At 43.2% G+C, this 22,190-nt stretch overlaps 1 protein-coding gene across 2 annotated transcripts in view; it reads left to right on the top strand.

Moving 5' to 3' along the window:
• The window catches only part of LOC106561320 (putative adenosylhomocysteinase 3), an 8,607-nt gene extending 4,216 nt beyond the window's left edge, over nucleotides 1–4,391 (top strand). Inside the window, exons 8-17 of one of the 2 annotated variants that reach the window (XM_045688275.1) lie at nucleotides 294–410; nucleotides 515–578; nucleotides 691–779; nucleotides 901–971; nucleotides 2,476–2,570; nucleotides 2,905–3,003; nucleotides 3,084–3,152; nucleotides 3,337–3,415; nucleotides 3,520–3,640; nucleotides 3,800–4,391. In XM_045688275.1, the coding sequence (XP_045544231.1) occupies nucleotides 294–410; nucleotides 515–578; nucleotides 691–779; nucleotides 901–971; nucleotides 2,476–2,570; nucleotides 2,905–3,003; nucleotides 3,084–3,152; nucleotides 3,337–3,415; nucleotides 3,520–3,640; nucleotides 3,800–3,806 (811 nt within the window). In that variant the 3' untranslated portion in view covers nucleotides 3,807–4,391. The remainder of the gene's footprint in view (nucleotides 1–293; nucleotides 411–514; nucleotides 579–690; nucleotides 780–900; nucleotides 972–2,475; nucleotides 2,571–2,904; nucleotides 3,004–3,083; nucleotides 3,153–3,336; nucleotides 3,416–3,519; nucleotides 3,641–3,799) is intronic. The other variant, XR_006757046.1, reaches the window with a different exon arrangement.
• The last annotated feature ends 17,799 nt before the right edge of the window (nucleotides 4,392–22,190 follow it).

The following is a 22,190-nucleotide window of genomic DNA, read 5'->3' as shown; positions in this document are numbered from 1 at the left end:
TGGATATTTCAGGTATGATAAGCCTATTGTTTGCCTTAGTCATTACAACTTGTGTGACTCATGTGAGTCACCTGTGTGAATAAGGACAGCTCATTAAAGCATGTGGCAATATAAATTGAATGAAAAAAGCACTTGTGACATCATTAGACTGGTATACTTTGTCTGTATCCCAATTTACACAATATTCCCTTAAGGGCCCTGGTCAAAAGTAGTGCGCTACATAGGTAAAAGGGGACATTTGGGACACAGCCTATGTGTAGTGCTAAGGTAGCAGTGTTCCCCTTCTTCCGAAGGCTGTACCAGCTGTCCAAGGCAGGGAGACTGTGTATCCCTGCTATAAACGTCAATGACTCCATTACTAAACAGAAGTTTGACAACCTCTACTGCTGCAGGGAGTCCATACTGGATGGGTACGTATATGAAAACACACAGGCACAGAATCAACATGCGTGTTTGTGTGTGTGACCTTTGAACTTTTGAGTGTGTAACCTTTGGCCTCCCATCCCTCCCCCAGGTTGAAACGCTCTACAGATGTGATGTTCGGGGGAAAGCAGGTGGTGGTGTGTGGCTATGGAGAGGTCAGTATTTTATTAGCACCTATTAAACACCAAGGTGTAAGGTGTTCTCTCTATGTATTTATTCCATCTGTGTGTACGTATGTTTTCCCCTACCCTCTCTCCCTCTGGCCAGGTTGGTAAAGGTTGCTCTGCCGCTCTGAAGGCCATGGGCTCAGTAGTGTACGTCACAGAGGTGGACCCCATATGTGCCCTGCAGGCCTGGTATGACGTGTGTGTGTGTGTGTGTGTGTGTGTGTGTGTGTGTGGAAATTGGAGTAAGACATGTAGGTGGCAGAAGCAGGTCTTGAACTATTTGTGTATATGTCTCCTCTCCCTGCCCCAGCATGGATGGCTTCAGACTGGTCAAGCTCAATGAGGTCATCAGACAGGTGGACCTGGTCATTACCTGCACAGGTAAGACATGATGTCATCACCCACAGAGGTCATGTGAATGGTCCAGTAAAGAGACCGTAGGCTGGGAAAGCCTTTACTCTCACACACACTACAGCTCTGAAGAGTTAGCTATAGAATTACGTTACAGTCCTTTTAATGCCAAAAAAATACCTATAAGTGTATACTCTCCAGTAGGAGTGGTTAAATTGAGCCGGAGCTTCCCGGAACGGGTCAAAGGGAGAGCCAGAACTTTACTGGTTCAAAGAGGAAAGTGAAAAATAAAAGAAGAACTTAAAATGTGATAAAAGGGTTCTAAACTGGGTTCAGGGTTTAGCCTTATACCTTATGTACGCAATGCAACAATGCTAAGCAAAATGGTGATTCTGCGAGTTATGAATTGACTGCATTGCAATGCGGTTTTGCATAGCTACTTGTAGTTCTTCCATGCCTACGTAGGGTATAAATCAGGCTGTAGGGGTTAGGATTAGGGTTGAGGCTCCGGTTAGGGTAGAACTGAATGTGGACATGAAGCTATGGTTAGGGTTAGGGTTAGGGTTAGGGTTGGGGTTGGGGTTGGGGTTAGGTTTGGGGTTAGGGTTGGGGTTGGTGTTAGGGTAGAACCTGAATGTGGACATGAAGCTATGGTTAGGGTTGGGGTTAGGGTTGGGGTTGGGGTTGGGGTTAGGTTTGGGGTTAGGGTTGGGGTTGGTGTTAGGGTAGAACCTGAATGTGGACATGAAGCTATGGTTAGGGTTATGGTTGGGGTTGGGGTTGGGGTTAGGGTTGGGGTTGGTGTTAGGGTAGAACCTGAATGTGGACATGAAACTAGGGTTAGGGTTGGGGTTAGGGTTGGGGTTGGGGTTGGGGTTGGGGTTAGGGTTGGGGTTGGTGTTAGGGTAGAACTGAATGTGGACATGGAGCTATGGTAGGTAGGGTTATGGTTATGGTTAGGGTTGGTGTTGGGGTTAGGGTTGGGGTTAGGGTTGGGGTTGGGGTAGAACTGAATGTGCACATGAAGCTATGGTCAGGGTTAGGGTTAGGGTTGGGGTTATGGTTAGGGTTGGGGTTGGGGTTGGTGTTAGGGTAGAACTGAATGTGGACATGAAGCTATGGTTAGGGTTAGGGTTAGTGTTGGGGTTGGGGTTGGGGTTAGGGTTGGGGTTAGGGTTGGGGTTGGGGTTGGGGTTGGTGTTAGGGTAGAACTGAATGTGCACATGAAGCTATGGTTAGGGTTAGGGTTATGGTTAGGGTTAGGGTTATGGTTAGGGTTAGGGTTGGGGTTAGGGTTAGGGTTCAGAAACTAGCCCTAACGCCATCTCCAACCCTAATCCTAACCCCTATATAATAACTTAGAATAAACCAGCTATGATAGTTTTTTTTTCTTACCTTTATTTTACCAGGCATGTCAATAAGAACTAATTCTTATTTACAATGAAGGCTAGCTACATTATGATAGGCTATGTTAGGTTATAACAGGCTATGACAGTTTATGACAGACTATGAAAGCCTCAGTGTTTGTCTTCAGGCAACAAGAATGTGGTAGCAAGAGAGTACCTGGACAGGATGAAGAACGGCTGCATCGTCTGTAACATGGGACACTCCAACACTGAGATAGACGTGGTGAGGTGTGTGTGTGTGTGTGTGTGTGTGTAGATGTAGGATCTTAATTTGATCACTCTTGTTGCTGAGGATTTTCCTGCACAGCATTATTCAAGGAAAAAAAGGCTTCTAAACTTTGTAAATATCAGACTTCATTTGCCCCTAAGGAAAATGTATCAACCCCTACAAAAATGTAAATGAATTATAATCCATCTAATAATTCACATTTCCTGTTGCTGCAGGATACTTTTCCTTCTGTAGAAAACTGGCTCAAATTAACATCCTACATATGTATGTGTCTGCATTTATGTCTGTGTGTGTTTGAGGTTGATAGACTGTGTTTTTCCTCTGTAAGGTGAGTCTGCGGACCCCAGAGTTGACCTGGGAGAAAGTGAGATCACAGGTGGACCATGTCATCTGGCCCGATGACAAGAGAATAATCTTACTGGCTGAAGTGAGTGTCTGTGTGTGTGTATGCTTGTTGCCTGAGTGTGTGTCAGGTGTGTGATCACTGGTATGTGTGTGTTTTCTCAGGGTCGTCTGTTGAATCTGAGCTGCTCCACGGTGCCCACCTTCGTCCTCTCCATCACCGCCACCACACAGGTCTGTCTGTCTCACACAGCAGGGGAACTCATGGTCGCAGCAAACACACAAGCTGTACTGCTGTTTTGTGGAGTGCTACATGTATGCGTTATGAAAAGGGACAGGCCTTTGTATCCACAGTCTCTTTTGTAATTTAAATTGTTTCTATGTATACTATTTGTATAACGTAATGTAACGCACTCAGGCGCTGGCTCTGATAGAGCTTTACAATGCCCCAGAGGGACGATACAAACCAGACGTCTACCTTCTGCCCAAAAAGATGGGTAAGACACAGCACCTCACCTGCCTACTGCTTTGTTACATGGGTTTTGACAGGGTGTACTGTGACTGTGTGGGTGTGTGTGTGTGTGTGTGTGTGTGTTTTCAGATGAGTTTGTGGCCAGTCTCCACCTGCCAACGTTTGATGCCCACCTCACAGAGCTGACTGATGAGCAGGGAAAATACCTGGGCCTCAGCAAGACCGGACCCTTTAAACCTAACTACTACAGGTGGGGAAACTCTCACACACATACACTCACATCTGCATTTGCATACTCTCACGCATATAATACACATATACACACTAAAATCAACAATGAACATAAACAGTAAAGTAATTTGGTGTTACAGTATGTTCCTGTAAGTGACAGTGAGTGTGTTCATTGCAGATACTAATCTATGGTAGTGAAGACCAAAGATGTACAATACCATCCCAAAGACATATGTGGCTCAGAGGGAGGACCAGGAGACCTGGCTCAGATTTGTGTTTGTGGGGGAACTATAGCCTAGCAGTGACGGGTAACACCACAACCATGATGTCTGAGTGACCTTTAACCCCTGTCCTCTGACCTCTGCTGAGCCATCTGACCTCACCGTCGTTGGTCTGAGAGAATTGATATGCTGAGAAGCTCTTTTTTTATGTACATACTGTATTATTGTGAACAGAAGCAGAAATGATCATTTCCCACCAGATTCATATCCCAAGGCCAGACTCAGTTTCCGGGTTTGAGTTTTCTATTTTCCATGATTTTTATCTGTTGTCTGAAGTGGTGGGGTTTGGAGGAGGTGTATGTTATTTAGCAGAATCGTACATATAATATCAAGTTGTAATAGAGGAGCACAGATTATCAAATAAAAATAAATCTTACTTTCAATCTTCCAAAAGATATCTAAATAATGTTTAAACTTTCTGAATGTAAACAAAGCAGATAAGTAATAACAAATAGGTTAAAGATTAATAAAATGTTACATTTTACCATATTTTTTTCTCGCGTCTTTTCCAAAGATAAAGTTGTGACCCACCTGCTAGTCAGTCTCATTAACTCTGCTCTCCTCATACAGCGTGTCTGTCTCTGTAGTTCTAACTGTAGTTCTAACTATGCCCACTAGGTGGTGCAATGAAGCTAGTCAAAGAAGTGACTCGGCTGTTCTGTGGATGTTTCTGGAGTTTAGTGACTCACACACACACACACACACACGCACACACACACACAGGATACAGAGGTAGATGGACCTGTGTGTTTCTCCTGACCTGTAGATAATATGTGGGGTGAGGAGGTAGACTGATCCAGTCATGACTTTACTGTAAGTGCCCTTCTGGATGGGAGAGGTGATAACAGGGCCGATGTTATGGGCGGGCCTTAGAGGGCCTGTCCTGCCTTACCATACCTCCTGGCCCGTCCTAATAAAATACATAGTTGAATTCAACTATTTTTTTTAACTTTTTGTTTGCTATAACACTGATTTATGTATGACATTAAGGCCATTTAAAGTTTTAAATTACCTAAAAAAAAAAATAGTCTTAAATATGGCTCAAGTAATTATGACTGACAGGGTTGTACACCTATCATGTGTATCATGAAGTCATGTCTCTTTTTTACCGCCCTTTCGAATTAGTAGTGGGTGGAGCGTTAGTTAAACACAACAGTGTGCCTCAGTGATCGGTAGGCCTGGTTACCTTCAAAATAGATTTAAAAATAATGCATCATCTGCTGCAGCAAGTGCCGCTGAAATTCCACTCGTCGAAACCACAGCTACGGTTGCTGGCGATCACGGCAATGTGGCTAGCCCATAGAGTTCATTTTATAAGTATTATAATGTTTCTTAGGACGAATTAATAATGGGTTTCTTTGTGATGGTGTATATTAAATGGATTTATTAAAAAAAGAGGCCCACCCACGTCCCACACTCCCACTCGTCAATTGTGGTGCCGGCATTAGCGCATGGGAGGTATAAAATACTTATGCCGGCAAGATGTGGTAAAAATGTGGCTGTTTTTTACATGCAGCATACGGAAATTCCTCTGTGAACTAGGTAGTTATATAGAGGCAAATCTTTTGTGATGCTTCCCAATCTACTAAATTACTGTTGGAATTATTCTTGCCTTGGTTTGCACATGCAGTCAAATATTTGCATTAGCCTATTATAAAGGATATGTCGACATGAACAGCTAAGAGGAGTGTTGTTAGTAAAATAATTTACATTTCATTGAAATCTTACTGTATTTCGCCATTTTATTTAGTTAAACCATGCATAATACACATATACGGAGCTGTCCATAGTGCTTAAGTTAGAGATCAATGTACCATTAATGACGAAGTTAATGAGGAAACCTACAGATCACCAACAGGCCAAATCAGCACGTGAAACATGGCCAGGAGTAAGTAGGCCTATGTTGTGCCTTTTATTATGTTTTTGGAATGCTCTATAACAATGGGAATTACAATTCCAACCCCACCCGTTGTATAAATTGTATTTTTACATCTTAATAAAGAAGACTGTTGGCACCTCCCTGAAAAATCAAAAACAGGCCCGGCATGGAAATCAAATGCCCTTCCAACTGATTCGTTCTGGTGCGGGGCCTTCCCAGGAGATGCTGCAACAATTACTGTTACCATGGCACTCAACAAGTTGGTGTGTGTGCGTGCGTGTGGTGGGGGGGGCTTTTTGAAGAGCAGTCGGCACATCCACACTCAGTACCCCCCCACTCTTCCACCCCTTCCTTCAGATCTGAGAGTTTGTCTGCTCACTAATCAGGTTCTGCCCCTCCCTCTGTCTCTCCTCCCTCCACTCTCTCCTCTCCATCATATAATGTTCCTTTAGAACAGGTTAAAGTGTGTATGGGCTAATGTTGAAAGTAGAGGCAGTGAGTAAGCTGTGTGACTTCCATTTGAGAGCAGTGCTTTAGAAGCTTCAGAGTGTTACACAGTGTTACCTGGACACTGTATTCTGTATGAAAAGCAACAGTGCACACACGTTTATTCAGTTCAACCACAAAAGCAATCCAAGGCCCAACTAACTGACTTTTACAACATTGGTGCATGTTTTCCTAGATCGGTGTTCCATGCCTATCATGAGTGTAGATCTCTGGCCGCACAGACCTAAAAATACCCTATGTCCCTGGATTACAGTAATCCTGTGTGTGTGTGTGTGTGTGCGCGCGCACTCACTGAGACAGGTCTAGGATAAAGACCTCTGGGTGGAACCCTTCCTCCGAAACCCCAGTGCATTGTGGTTATTTAAATCAGGCTAAATTGATAGCATCCAGGATGAAGAGGTGGTGATTGTGCAGGTGGTGGTGTGTGTGTGTGTGTTACAATGTGTAACCTGTTATTTTTATCTGTCACCCCCCACACTTCATCTTTCAGACCCCACCTTACCTTCTTTCTCACCTGCCAACCACCTGTCACTCTGTAGGCTCTATGTTCAGTTGTTACTATACAGTATATTGTAATATACAACAATACAATTTAATTGAATACATCTTTATTAATCCACTTTGAGACAATTTAGAAGGCATCACTAGAGCACCTAAAACCTCCACTTACCATAGGCCTACATGCAGCATAGAACTACATTCATTCAGCATTAAGACATGAATACAGTGTGATCAGCTGTACAGTCATTTCCCCTGCACTTCTATGTACTACCATCACTGAGTGGCTGATAATGGGATCCATTTACACTCCAACCCATAATCCACCCTCTTTCTCCCCCCTTTCACCCTCTCCCACTCCCAAGCCCATTTATCCTCCTCTTGCCCTGCTTCCATATAACCCATGAGTGGCGGGCAGGGCGGGTTTTAGCACAACACACATGCACACTTCCTACCTCCCTATAAACCTCCTCTGGTCTCCCTCCAGGGGTCTGCTTTGGGACACCATATAGGTCAGAGTGTGTGTGTCTCCCCCCTCTCTCTAAACAGCTTTGATCCCCTCCATCATGACTACATGGTCTAATCACCACCACCAGCTGTCAGCAGCACACTGCCCACTGTCCATAGACATCAGTTTAACCCTGTGCTAAATTGGACCTACAGTAGTCTTCTCTGTTTAGACTATTTCTATAACAACGTAATGCCCTCAGGTGCTGGCTCTGAGCTGTGCAACACCCTAGAGGAACTGTGCATGTGTGTGAACGAAAAACCTCCCAATTCCATGTTGAACCCGATGAACTGCAATGTTTTAAAGCTGATTAATGTGCACAATACTTAAAAAATTGACATAATCAAGACCTACTTCCCTCCTCTCACCCCCCACCGATGGTGCCAGAGAGAGGGAGCTGGTTTTATCATACACTGCGGTGGCTGTGGCTAACTCTAAAGCCCAGGATTTACAGCAGGCCCTTCTGCTGTTGCAGGGACAACATAGGCTACAGTGCTAAATCCACTCACGCACTGCCCAACCCAGCCCCATACCCATATATATTTTTTAATTTAACCTTTATTTAACCTTTATTTAACTAGGCAAGTCAGTTAAAGAACAAATTCTTATATACAATGACAGCTAGTGGTTAGGAACAGTGGGTTCACTGTCTTGTTCAGGAGCAGAACAACAGATTTTTACCTTGTCAGCACGGGGATTCGAGCTAGCAACCTTTCAGTTACTGGCCCAACGCTTTAACCACTAGGCTACCTGCCTTCCCCAGCCCCATATTCCAGCCCCAGCCCTATATTCCAATCCCAGCTCTATACTCCAATCCCAGCCCCATATTCTATTCCCAGCCCTATATTCCCATCCCAGTCCCATATTCCAGCCCCAGCCCTATTTTCCAATCCCAGCCCTATACTCCAATTCCAGCCCCATATAACATCCCCAGCCCTATACTCCAATCCCATCCCCAGCCTTATACTCCAATCCCAACCCTATATTCCATCCCCAGACCTATATTCCAATCCCAGTCCCATATTCCAGCCCCAGCCCTATACTCCAATCCCAGCCCCAGCCCTATACTCCAATCCCATTCCCAGCCCTATACTCCAATACCCAGCCCTATATTCCATCCCCAGCCCTATATTCCAATCCCAGCCCTATACTCCAATCCCAGCCCCATATTCTAGCCCCAGCCCCATAATCTATCCCCAGCCCCATATTCTAGCCCCAGCCCTATACTCCAATCCCAGCCCCATATTCCAGCCCTATATTCCAATCCCAGTCCCATATTCCAGCCCCAGTCCTATACTCCAATCCCATCCCCAGGCTTATACTCCAATCCCATCCCCAGCCCTATATTACAATCCCAGCCCTATACTCCAATCCCAGCCCTATATTCCATCCCCAGACCTATATTCCAATCCCAGCCCCATATTCCAGCCCCAGCCCTATACTACAATCCCAGCCCCATATTCCAGCCCCAGCCCTATACTCCAATCCCAGCCCCAGCCCTATACTCCAATCCCATTCCCAGCCCTATACTCCAATCCCCAGGCCTATATTCCATCCCCAGCCCTATATTCCATCCCCAGCCCTATACTCCAATCCCCAGCCCTATATTCCATCCCCAGCCCTATATTCCAATCCCAGCCCAATATTCCAATCCCAGACCTATATTCCAATCCCAGACCTATATTCCAGCCCCAGCCCTATATTCCATCCCCAGCCCAATATTCCAATCCCAGACCTATATTCCAGCCCCATACCTATATTCCAGCCCCAGCCCTATACTCCAATCCCAGTCCCATATTCCAGCCCCATATTCTAGTCCCAGCCCCATATTCTAGCCCCAGCCCCATATTCCAATCCCAGCCCTATACTCCAATCCCAGACCCATATTCCAGCCCAAACCCTATATTCCAATCCCAGCCCTATACTCCAATCCCAGACCCATATTCCAATCCCAGCCCTATACTCCAATCCCAGACCTATATTCCAGCCCAAGCCCTATATTCCAATCCCAGCCCTATACTCCAATCCCAGACCCATATTCCAATCCCAGCCCTATACTCCAATCCCAGACCAAACCCTATATTCCAATCCCATCCCTATACTCCAATCCCAGACCCATATTCCAGCCCAAGCCCTATATTCCAATCCCAGCCCTATACAAAAAGGCTTCAACAGTTTTTACCCCAAAGCCATAAGACTCCTGAACAGGTAATCAAATGGCTAACCGGGCTATCTGCATTGTGTCCCACTACCCACCACCCGCCAACCCCTCTTTTACGCTACTGCTACTCTCTGTTCATCATATATGCATAGTCACTTTAACCATATCTACATGTACATACTACCTCAATCAGCCTGACTAACCGGTGTCTGTATATAGCCTCGCTACTGTTATTTTCAGCTATCTTTTTACTGTATTTTTTATTTCTTTACCTACTTATTGTTCACCTAATACCTTTTTTGCACTATTGGTTAGAGCCTGTAAGTAAGCATTTCACTGTAAGGTCTACACCTGTTGTATTCAGCGCACGTGACAAATAAACTTTGATTTGGTTTGACTCCAATCCCAGCCCCATATTCCAGCCCCAGCCCCAACCCAGCACTATACTCCAGCCCCAGCCAAACCCGTCCCTACGACAGGGAAAGCATATAAATCAATCAAATTGATTTATTGATTAGCTGATTGGGGCAAATCTTTATAGGATGCACTTCTCTTTCCAGTGAGGATAATGGTTAACGGGGATGAGTATGGAATGGATCTCTGTTACAACCCCTGAGGCTGAGTGTGTTACACACTCCTCTCTGAAGTGTAAGGTTACTCTGGGAGTGTATGTCATAATCAGCTAACTGTAGCACAGACACCCCCAGGGGGATACAACACAGCTACTGAGAGCCTTAGCCCTGGGACCTGGGGGAAAGAGGAAGAGAGAGAGATGGAGGGAGTGGGGGGATTGAAGAGAGGAGTCAGAGCAAGTGGAAGAGGGATGCTTGTTCTTCTGCCCATCATTTGGTCACCAAGTGATAGGCAGAAACAAATAAAGGCTGTATTGCCTGCTGGTTTTCATTAGTGCCTTTTAATTCCATCAACATGTGGTCTGAAGGGGGTGTTTACCATGTGGATCTGGTTGGCTGGGAAGCTCTCAGTCAGTTGTTGGCAAGTCTAGAACCACCGGATCCAACTAGCCCACCAGTGTGAGTTCTACCATTGCCAAACACCGAGGGAGAACAGGGGAATCAGAAACACATCGGTGGAGCACCTCAATTGGTCAGTTTGGTTTCAACTCCTGAACATTCTCTGGATTGTTATGGTGAGAACTTGGGACTATAAGGTTCAACCTAATTTTTGTCAAAAAGTAGTTATTGACATAGCCTTGTTCTGTTAAATTCTATCTACCTATATAGTACTCTTAATACACCAATTAATGTCAAGTTCAAAAGAATACAAGATAAAATTGCTGACAACATTCAAACCAATGAGGGTTCGAAACTTTAAAGCCATTTATCTCAGACTCATCTTTTTACAGATAGAACCTTATAGCCCCAAGCTCTCGATTGGTCAGTAGTATTGCCCAGGAGTCACCAATGAGAATAATGATCATCCTAGGGAGGCACTAGAACTTGGCTGCTGTGGAATGGTTTGAATACATTTAGTCTGAGAGCATCATCAGGCTCTATGTGAGTCATGAGGCCTGGGGCTACAGCTCAGGTTCCAGGATTCAGGGCATCTGGAACAGAGTATAGACCTCCATAGCAAGCAAGATATTGGAGAGGACCCAGACCATTGATCAGATCTATAGATCATCCTCTGCGGTCTCTCTTTCTCTCTAGAGCTCACCTCTTTATGTCTGTCTCTTTGTCCGTAGGAAAGAGAAAGAAATGGGATCATTAAGTATTTATGAATCTAAAAGAGACAAAGTCATTGGTCCCACCCTCAGGTTTTCCTTCAAGTCAGTGACAATGCACATCTGTGACAGGATCTATCACCTACGTATCACTACTCCACGTTCTACACAACCTCCGTCCACTCAGAAAACAAACCAACAAGACAAGAGTTGAGTGTCTGTCTCCTCCTATATTGGCACTACACATGATTGCTCAAACAGATATATACAGAAGCAAAAATGTGCTAGTGCCAAAATGGGCAAAGAAGACGAGTGGAGGCCATGTCTTAACTGACAGCACCAGCCTGAGGAAGACTACATGTAATAGTTGGATAAATAGCAAGTTGTTTGTCTATCCACGGACATTGAAACCCAAGCATGGTCATAAACCTTTATCAACACTGAATTCTATGCAGTTGGTGTATAGAATGTAAAAAGGGTAGGACACAGTGTCAGCAATGCATGTTGGGTAATGTGGTTCTTTCTCTACTCTGTTTATGGCCCTATGGTAATTCACTGATAGTGTGCCGTCACAGTGAATTCTACCAGTGCCATACACAGAACAGGAGGAGTCATCAGCCCAGCACCAGGGCGTGCTGCATGGGTAGCCTACTACATCCATGCAGGGCAGGACAGGACAGGACAGAACACATGGAAGGCTGTGTTTCAATCCAGGAACTTGTTCCCCACCTTCTGTCCTTGTTTATTCCCCTTCACAGATCTGATTGGATGGTTGAGTAAATTTTCTCAGCTCTGTGAAGGGGACTGAACAAGGGAGAGCGGAAAGGCAGAACTTGAAATGCATGACTAGAGAACTCTCTCCAACACCAGAACGTATCCCCCACCACACAGAAAACAATTATGCTCTATCTATGTGTTCCAACATAGACCTAAAACATATCATCCAACACAGTGTAAACCATGCATTCAATACACTGGGCTACTACTTAAAATCAGCCCACAATATGCCACAGTATGAATGCGTTAAGTAATGAGACACTATGGAGCAAAATGTTGGTCTATCTAAGGCGCTGCCCCATGTTTGAGTTTCTTATATCCATGTCCTCTTGCAACCATTTTCTCTCTCCCTCCTCATGCACTGCACCGCTCACCGGCCGGGTTTTAATCCGCTTGGACCATCTGCTATCCTCTTGTGTCCCTTCTGCCGGGTTAGAACAAACATCCATCCCTGGGACACCTAGAGAGACGCAGGCAATCAGCCCCGTGCGGTGCCGAACCACTGCCCAGCTCCAGGATTGATCCCGACTGTGTGGAATGATGTGCTAAGTGATTTTTGAGACGCTCCAAATGGGTCCCAGAGCAGAGCTCGTCTTCCAGCTTCCGGGAAAAATCAATAGTGCTAAAGAGCAAAGTTTTTTGAGTGAGAGATAGAGAGAAGAGACAGAGCGAGAAAGAGACTGACATTATGCGAGTTGAGTGAGCTATTTGCAATGGTTAGAAGAATGCCCCTGAAATTGGTTAGCAATTTTTATTAGGCGAGTACAGACGTTTCACTCGTATTATAGGCATATTTCGATTAGAAAAATAACATGTTAATTTATAACATTGTAGGCCTAACAGTTAACTCGAGCCGTTTCACATCGGGTATAGGCTAATCAAATGCCTACATTTAACGAATAAATATAAATAAATATTATTTCTACATTAAACAGTCAGATACATTTAGTTATTATTCAGTAGGCTTTAGGCCCAATTCCCCCCCAAAATCCAGGTATAGGCTATGAAGAGTATCCGCAAGCCTAGCTGCGTGTCTAGGGGAGCGGCTGAGTTCACCTTTCTTTAGAATGCACTCGATGCTGGAGGTAATCGCATTTGTCTGATGATGACGCAGTCTACTCTCCTCCACCTCCTGTTATTTTAAGAACGATTTGGAAATACTAACCCTGGAAGGAGGGCACGAGAGGGTTCACCAAGAGGGTAGTTTACTGTAGGCCTATAGTCGTCCACGAACGACCTTGATCATTTTTTACAAATATAGTTTAATCAGTCAGTCGCCGCTTTATAGCCTAAATATGGACTAAAAAGTGATGATATGGTTTTTGTAGGCCTACAAATAATTGATCTGTAAAGCACGAGAAGCCAACTTAAAATAATTAACTATAGCCTAGGCTACTTAGAATGCTGTGTGATTTTATTTGATCAAACTGAATTGTAGGCCTCACTCATATTTTTCGAGAAGTGATCTAGCTTTTCTGATATAGATTGCATAGCCTACAATTAGATTAAAATACAATTTTCAAAAGACTAGGCGACCACTTTTAATTCAATTTGTATTACGCATCAAATGTTTCAAGTATCAAGTAATCAATTTTTCATTTGGAAGAGTCAGCTTTTTAAACCAACATGGCTCAGTTTAAATTGTTTTTACATTGTAGTAAAACAAAATCTCATTGTAATTTGTAAAAGGTTTATTCTATGTGTAATGAAAAAATATAGTTTTCTCTTTTAAGATGCGGGGACTTCTGTTAACAAAATGACATGCCCTAATGCGAATGCAAACTGCGAAATGAAATAAAATTATCCAAGCGTACTTTACGCACGCAAAAATAATACACTGTAGAAGGGTCATACATCTTTATACTCAAGGACTGTTTTCTCCCCTCTACTCCTTCCCTCCTTCGCTCTTCGAGGAATAGCTACATACCTGAACGAAGGCCACATCACCTAAATGACAGCATCCTCATCCTGACCTGAAAAACAGACAAACACCCCATGCTCTCTTCTCTCCACCGCCGGCGTCCCGGTCCCTCTATCTCTCCATCTCTCCCGGTGCTCCGTCTGTTTGGGCTGCCTAGCCGGAGATTTTCAGGTGGAAAGGTAACTCGTTGGTAAGCATCTTAACCCAGTGGAGAGGGATTACTCCATGCTGCCATCCTCCCTCTCCTCCTGCTGCTAATCAACGTCTTGCGCAGTTCGTCAGTGTCAACAGACCTCTTTAGTGCGTGGAGATGCACAGCAGTCCCGTGCTGTGTGCCACTTGAAGGATTTGGCGAACATATTAAGATTGCTGATGGTGACAACACTAATCATTTTAGATTCTATTACGTTTTTTTAAGCCTATTGGCTATACTGATACGAGCATTAAAGTTATTTCTAGCCTACTACATAAACAATCGCATTAGGCTTTAAAGCTTTCGCATATATTTCTAAAGTTTTTGATGGCTTGACATATTGCATATTGTTGAGTGCGCGTGCAGTTCGTGCGCTAACACACTGCCCCAGGATGGAAGGACGTTCCCCGGATGGCGTGAGCTCCAGGATGAGGAGATCTCTCTAGCGTAACCCGTGCCATGAAGCACGCGTTTGCCTTTTCCAGTTTTAAAATAGGCCTAGCCTAGTTAGTCTAAAAGGTTATGTCTAATAATCAACAAGTCAAATCAACACAAAACCTTTCATTAAGCCAAGCAAAAGCTTAATGCTTTCCTTTTAACCAAGCCATTTCAGCTCAGAGACATTTTATTTTATACAACCTGTGCCGTCCATCGAGTGTGGCTGTCTCCCTGCATAACCATATTCCCTGAAATGGCGCTCTGTGCCTGAAAAGTCCCGCTTGAACTGTACATTGCGGCTCACATCTCAATATATAGGCCAACAGGTGAGCACCTCCTATACTCCCCTCTTCTCCCACTGACCTGCTGTTGATAATTAGATAGACATACAGAGAGACCTGGGTGGAAAAAGAGACCTCATCCTTTCATCTGATCTTCGGTTTGGATTTCAGACTCTAAAGTCGCGCTGAAATCCATCCACGCAAACCCATTGTCCAAACCATACATTATATAATGGAAACAGCCTGTCCTGTCCTGCCTAACCTAACTCAGCTCAATCCCCCAAACCAGGAAGCCGTAGCCAGGGGCGGAAATCCCGGGGGGGACGGGGGGGACACGACCCCCCCATCCTGGGAAAAATATGATTTGTCCCCCCCAATATATCACTGAAATATAACTATGTAATTTAAATAATATTAATAATACGCAATGAAAGCAATTGTGCTGATTATAGACACTTAATAGCGCGTTTTTAAGTTTCAAAAGATTGCGACCCCCCCACCCTTTTCCTCACAATGGTTTGATCCACTGGCAAGGTAACAGAGGGGTCGTGTCTACTGTCTGAAAGGCACTCAATGAACATAACTGACATAAAGTTAATCCAGTCAATCGCGCACACACACTAGCTGAATATGCAGAGCTAGCGTGCAAATATTAACTATTAAGCTAGCTAGTACCTATTCCATTTATGTGGCCTCGTCAAAGATGGAATCTTTGCTATCGTCAATTTATTCCGAGATCAGCATGCAGATGATGTAAGTTAGTGCTTCAAAGTCCCTGTGATAAGGTTAGCGATAAACTGAAGTCCAAACTGAACAGAACTACACTCTTCTTCTACCATTGTCTTAAATATATTTAATGGTCTCGTTGCAAAAGCTAAATTGTCGCAAGGGAACTTTTATTTATTTATTTTATTTAACCCGGGTAGCAAAGATTATAGCAAACACCACTGAAACGGAATTGGTGCTCGCTTGCTTTGCAAATTCAGCTATTGTTGTAAGCCAGCCAATATGAAACAAACTATTAAAATTACAAAAGGTTGCAGCATATGTTGTGTAAATGGTGAACTCATACAGCTGTCAACTCTTGTCATTTTAATCCGTTTCACATTTGCTAGCTACCTTTTAGATCGAAGCCCAAATATAATGATAAAAGATAAGATGATAGAAGCCCATCTCCTACTGTAAATAACCTACACACTGTGTGTGTGTGTGTAGCCAGCCAGCCAGGTAGAAAATTGGCAGAAAAATAAAAGACGGACATCAGAGTATTTTTCAATACACCAAAACGCAAAGTAAGAACCCTAGTAGCCTAATATCTCAAAGACTAGTTGATAAAATGTTCATAAGAAAGAAATGAAATTCTAATGGAAATGTTTCACAATGATGTCATTAGGCAGAGCAGGCAACAGATGGCACACAGACAGCAGAGTTGGGGACAGATATGCAGGGACAGACTGGCAGAGACGGAGTCTCAGGTAAGTTTGTTGAGTCTTTGTTTGGCAACATTATGAAAGGTTCTCCATTTTTTTGACTTGTAAAATAGGAACATAATTGGAAAATGCCATGGATACCCCCACTCTCAACTTAAACTGGTGACTGAACTAAGATTTGTTAAAGGCAATGGTATTGCTGTTGTGAGTAGTTGTGTAGTTTTGGGTACCGGTAGTTAGGAGTACGGCAAACACCTTATTTCTTTGGTTCCTCAATATACATTTACCATATTACAATGTAGGCTATGTGTTACAGCACTACTTTTGGTGTCCCCCTCAGGAATTGCTCTTGAGAAAATTTCATGTAATTGTCCCCCCAAAGTTGATATCAGATTTTCGCCCCTGGCCGTAGCTATAGGACAGCCAAATTAAACTCCACAAAAGTTGAAATTAGAGACCACAAAGACTAAATATTTCACGTCTTCATTATGAGTCTGTCCCATCGCGAATGATTCGTGTGGCGCGGTGGATTTGGCGACTGGTGGAGGGATGCTGAGCAGAGCGCACCCGACATTAGGGCGTCGCGCTACAGGGTCGGGCTGCGCACAGAACATTGCGGGGAGATGTGCAAGCGGGCCATATGCATTAATAATAATGTGGACGTGGAGTATTGTCCTCTGAATACAGCATCCCCGAGTTTACCAATAGGCCAAAAAGCAGCGTATTTTATAATTAAAAATACGACTATTTAATTATATACCTGCCTCAGGCCTGCGGGTTCAAATACGTGTGTATTTGAGTATTTGTTATTTAAATACTTTTTTTCTGTGTATTTGAGTATTTTCAAATAAACAGCCCCAAACAAGTAGGCCTACTTTTATTTGATTATTTGAATAGTTACTTGTAAATACTTATTTCAAATACTATTTCCAAATGGCAGGGTTAAATGCATGGGAGTGTATTTGAATCAATGTTTTTGATTATTTTCAAATACTTTCCAAGTGTATTCCCAAATACATTCCAATATTCAACTACTTGTTTTTTTTCTTCATATAAAGGCAATCTGAATACTTGTTTTGAAATGTATTGAAAAGTAATTTAAATACCTGAAATAGTATTTGAACCCAGGTCTGATCTGCCTAGGCTACCCCATTACATGTTGTGCAATCACTCTGTCAATATGATTCATTATTGGCTTGGACCTAAACAACAGACAGGCCTACATGTGATATAGACACATTGACCTATAAAGACTATTTTCCTACTGTACTTATGATACAATTATTTCTCTGCCAATAACACTTAGCCACAGAGACGTATCCAGTTTGGAACACCTGCTCTTTAACCATTCAAGTTACACTAAACTGTGTTTAATGGTCATATAAGCATATAGGCTAGTAGACTAGCTTTTATGAACGAATGTGTTCAATCAAAATGTATACTAAGGAAAATGTTTCTGTAAAAAGCTGAGGGATGGGGCTGGAGAAATGTAAGCACTCTCAAATGCATAGACAGTGCTATGAATGTGCGACCGTTTATCAGATTTATCCACATCCTTTATTTATCAGCTCTTAACCAACCATGTTATTTTGTTAGTTTTTTTCGCGTTGTTCATAACCTGTTTTGTACATAATGTTGTGGCTACCGTCTCTTATGACCAAAAATAGTTTTTGGACATCAGAACTGCAATTACTCACCTCAGATTAGACAAAGAGTTTTTCTTCAATGAGTTGGATGGGAGGGATATACTACAGACACCCGACCAGGCCCAGATCCCCGTGATTCGCTGGAAAAGGAAACTGAGATTTCGCAGAAAAAGATCAGGGTGCCTTGTGAGGATCAGGCGACGAGTAGCTAATATGCCTATGCATATATATATATAAACAACAGCTGGTCCACGATATCTAAGGAAGTCTCAAGGTTTCAAGGTCTTGCTCACCTGAGGTAGAGTATCTCATGATAAGCTGTAGACCACAGTATCTTACTAGAGTGTTTTCATCTGTATTTTTGTAGCTGTCTACATACCACCACAGAACGATGCTGGCACCAAAACTGCACTCAATGAGCTGTATTCCGCCATGAGCAAACAGGAAAACGTTCATCCAGAGGCGGAACTCCTAGTGGCCGGGGACTTTAACGCAGGGAAACTTAAATCAGTTTTACCTCATTTCTATCAGCATGTTAAATGTGCAATCAGAGGGAAAAAATTATAGGTCACCTTTATCCACACACAGAGATGCGTACAAAGCTCTTCCTCGCCCTCCATTTGGCAAATCTGACCATAATTCTATCCTCCTTTTATAGACCGAGTCACTGGTGCGACTCGGTCTATAAAAAAGTGGTCAGATGAAGCAGATGCTAAACTACAGGACTGTTTTGCTAGAACAGACTGGAATATGTTCCAGGATTCTTCCGATGGCATTAGGAGTACACCACATCAGTCACTGGCATTATCAATAAGTGCATCGAGGACGTCGTCCCCACAGTGACTGTATGTACATACCCCAACCAGAAGCCATGGATTACAGGCAACAAGAAATTCCGCTATGCCCTCCGACAAACCATCAAACAGTCAAAGCTTCAATACAGGACTAAGATCGAATCGTACTACACCGGCTCCGACGCTCGTCGGATGTGGCAGAGCTTGCAAACCATTACAGACTACAAAGGGAAGCACAGCCGAGAGCTGCCCAGTGACACAAGCCTACCAGACAAGCTAAATAACTTCTATGTTCGCTTTGAGGCAAGTAACACTGAAACATGCATTAGAGCATCAGCTGTTCTGGACGACTTTGTGATCACGCTCTCCTCAGCCGATGTGAGTAAGACCTTTAAACAGGTCAACATTCACAAGGCCGCAGGGCCAGACGGATTACCAGGACGTGTACTCCGAGCATGTGCTGACCAACTGGCAAGTGTCTTCAATTACATTTTCAACCTCTCCCTGTCTAAGTCTGTAATACCAACATGTTTCAAGCAGACCACCATAGTCCCTGTGCCCAAGACCACTAAAGTAACCTGCCTAAATGACTACCAACCCGTAGCACTCACGTCTGTAGCCATGAAATGCTTTGAAAGGCTGGTCATGGTTCACATCAACACCATTATCCCAGAAACCCTAGACCCCTTCCAATTTGCATACTGCACCAACAGATCCACAGATGATGCAATCTGTATTGCACTCCACACTGCCCTTTCACACCTAGACGAAAGGAACACCTATGTGAGAATGCTATTCATTGACTACAGCTCAGTGTTCAACACCATAGTGCCCTCAAAGCTCACCACTAAGCTAAGGACCCTGGGACTAAACACCTACCTCCGCAACTGGATGCTGGACTTCCTGACGGACCGCCCCAGGTGGGTAGGATAGGTAACAACACATCTGCCATGCTGATACTCAAAACAGGGGTGTGTGGAGGTGCGTGCTCAGTACCCTCCTGTACTCCCTGTTCACTCATGACTGCACGGCCAGGCACGACTCCAACACCATCATTAAGTTTGCTGATGACACAATGGTTGTAGGCCTGATCACCGACAATGATGAGACAGCCTATAGGGAGGTCAGAGACCTCAGCTGCACCATTGAGAGCATCCTGACAGGTTGCATCACTGTCTGGTATGGCAACTGCTCGGCCTCTGACCGCAAGGCACTGCAGAGGGTAGTGCGTACGGCCCAATACATCACTGGGGCTGAGCTTCCTGCCATCCAGGAACTCTATACCAGGCGGTGTCAGAGGAAGGCCCTAAAAATTGTCAAAGACCCAGCCACCCTAGTCATAGACTGTTCTCTCTGCTACTGCATGGCAAGCAGTACCGGAGCGCCAAGTCTAGGTCCAAGAGGCTTCTAAACAGCTTCTACCCCCAAGCCATAAGACTCCTGAACAGCTAATCAAATGGCTACCCAGACTATTTGCATTGCCCCCCCTCCCCCTTCTACGCTGCTGCTACTCTCTGTTATTATCTATGCATAGTCACTTTAATAACTCTACCTACATGTACATATTCCCTCAATTACCTTGACACCGAGGTCCCTGCACATTGACTCTGTACCAATATCCCCTGTATATATCCCCGCTATTGTTATTTACTGCTGCTCTTTAATTATTTGCTAGTCTTATCGCATACTTTTTTTTGGGGGGGGGGGGTATTTTCTTAACTGCATTGTTGGTTAAGGGCTTTTAAGTAAGCATTTCAATGTAAGGTCAACACCTGTTGCATGTGACAAATGCAATTTGATTTGATTTGATGTGATGCAAGGACTGACCATCCATGATATCAAAATGAGCGTTTTAACCACGTTTTGAGGCTGTACAGTGTTTTTTTTACATTTACTTTGTTGACAAACATTGGAGTTAAACAAGCTTCTATTTTGGGTTATGATGGGGTATGACAGTCAAACTAAGCTGATGAGGCATTTCTAAGTTGTATTCTTCAACAAACAATTGGTCCAAAAAGTTTTTTTAAATGTAGCAACTGCTGATTGCCACTTTAAGTGGAATGTAAGCTATTTCCTGGGACCACCCATACAAATACATGTATGCACGCATGACTCGATGTATTCTATTATTAGTAGTAGCCTATGATAACTGTAGGGCTATGGTAATAAAATTGCTAACAATAATATAATTCATTCATTATTCAGACAAAGCCGTTGAGTCAGTCAATGTTACCCATATATAATGTAATCGATTTTATACTTCATTTTTATTCATTTCAATCTCTACTGTTTTTCCTCTATTTCTGAGCATTTATTTTTCTCACATATTATCCCTTCTTCACTGAGGTGAGAGAATGAATGACCATAGGAAAGAGAATACTGTTGAATGAATTCTGTATTCTTCCTGTCCTTTCCTTGAGTTGATTTTCCACAGTAAATGTCCTGCAATAAAAGCTATGACGCTAATATTTGTGTAAACTCTTCAGAGTAATGTCCTGTGTGCGTCACTGAGTAGACTGATACCCCATTTCATGTATCCACAATCCATATGTAATGCTTTACAGTGCAAAATGAATGTTCAATACTTAAATAGGCTTACTAGAGAGATGATTTCCCACATAGTCCTGTAATAGGACCTATGACTGTATTATTTGAGTAGTGTTCTGTGGGTGTCACTGGAAAGGCTGATACCCCAGTTCATGGATCCATATATAATGCTTTAAGGTGCATAGACACTACCAGTCAAAAATTTGGACACACCTACTCATTCTATTTTTTTGTTGTTTTTTTTCTACATTGTAGAATAATAATAGTGAAGACATCAAAACTATGAAATAACACATATGGAATCATGTAGTAAGCAAAAAAGTGTTAAACAAAACAAAATATACTTTATATTTGAGATGCTTTCAAGTAGCCACCCTTCGCCTTTGCACAATCTTGGCATTCTCTCGACCAGCTTCATGAGGTGGACCTGGAATGCATTTCAATTAACAGGTGTGCCTTGTTAAAAGTTAATTTGTGGAATTTATTTCCTTCTTAATGCTTTTGAGCCAATCAGTTGTGTTGTAACAAGAAATTTCAGTACTGAGAGAGACTTGGACAATTATTCAAACAATCATCTTTTTCAACATCGATTAATTATTGCAATAATTAAACTGTCGACCGCACACTCTAAGTTGTGTTGCCGAGAGCTTAACTGATAATGAAAAAACAGAGACCTTATATAGGCCCTAAATGCTCAGTCAGTCATTTCTACCGTTCCCATAAGCCATCTTGGTCCATCTCCTAGTTATCATCTACACAGGATGTTGTTTTACTTCCAACCCAGCATAGTTTCCCAGATGCCAGGAAGATGAGACAATGAGGCATTGTTCTAAACTCTTTAGTATGGAATACTATAATTTCATGAATAAGGAATACTATAATTTTCATGTTTTATATGTTTTAATAGCCTCCTTCCTTCAGTACTATCTGTGACCATTTTTTGGCCATCAGCCAATTCTCTCAATGTGGTTCAACTAGCAGAACCAGAAAGTTACTCAGCTCTGTCAAACAAACATTTCCAGAGAAA

The sequence above is a fragment of the Salmo salar genome, chromosome ssa10 (assembly GCF_905237065.1).
Source record: "Salmo salar chromosome ssa10, Ssal_v3.1, whole genome shotgun sequence".
Lineage (NCBI taxonomy): Eukaryota > Metazoa > Chordata > Actinopteri > Salmoniformes > Salmonidae > Salmo > Salmo salar.
This window is presented reverse-complemented; position numbering and strand designations above follow the sequence as displayed.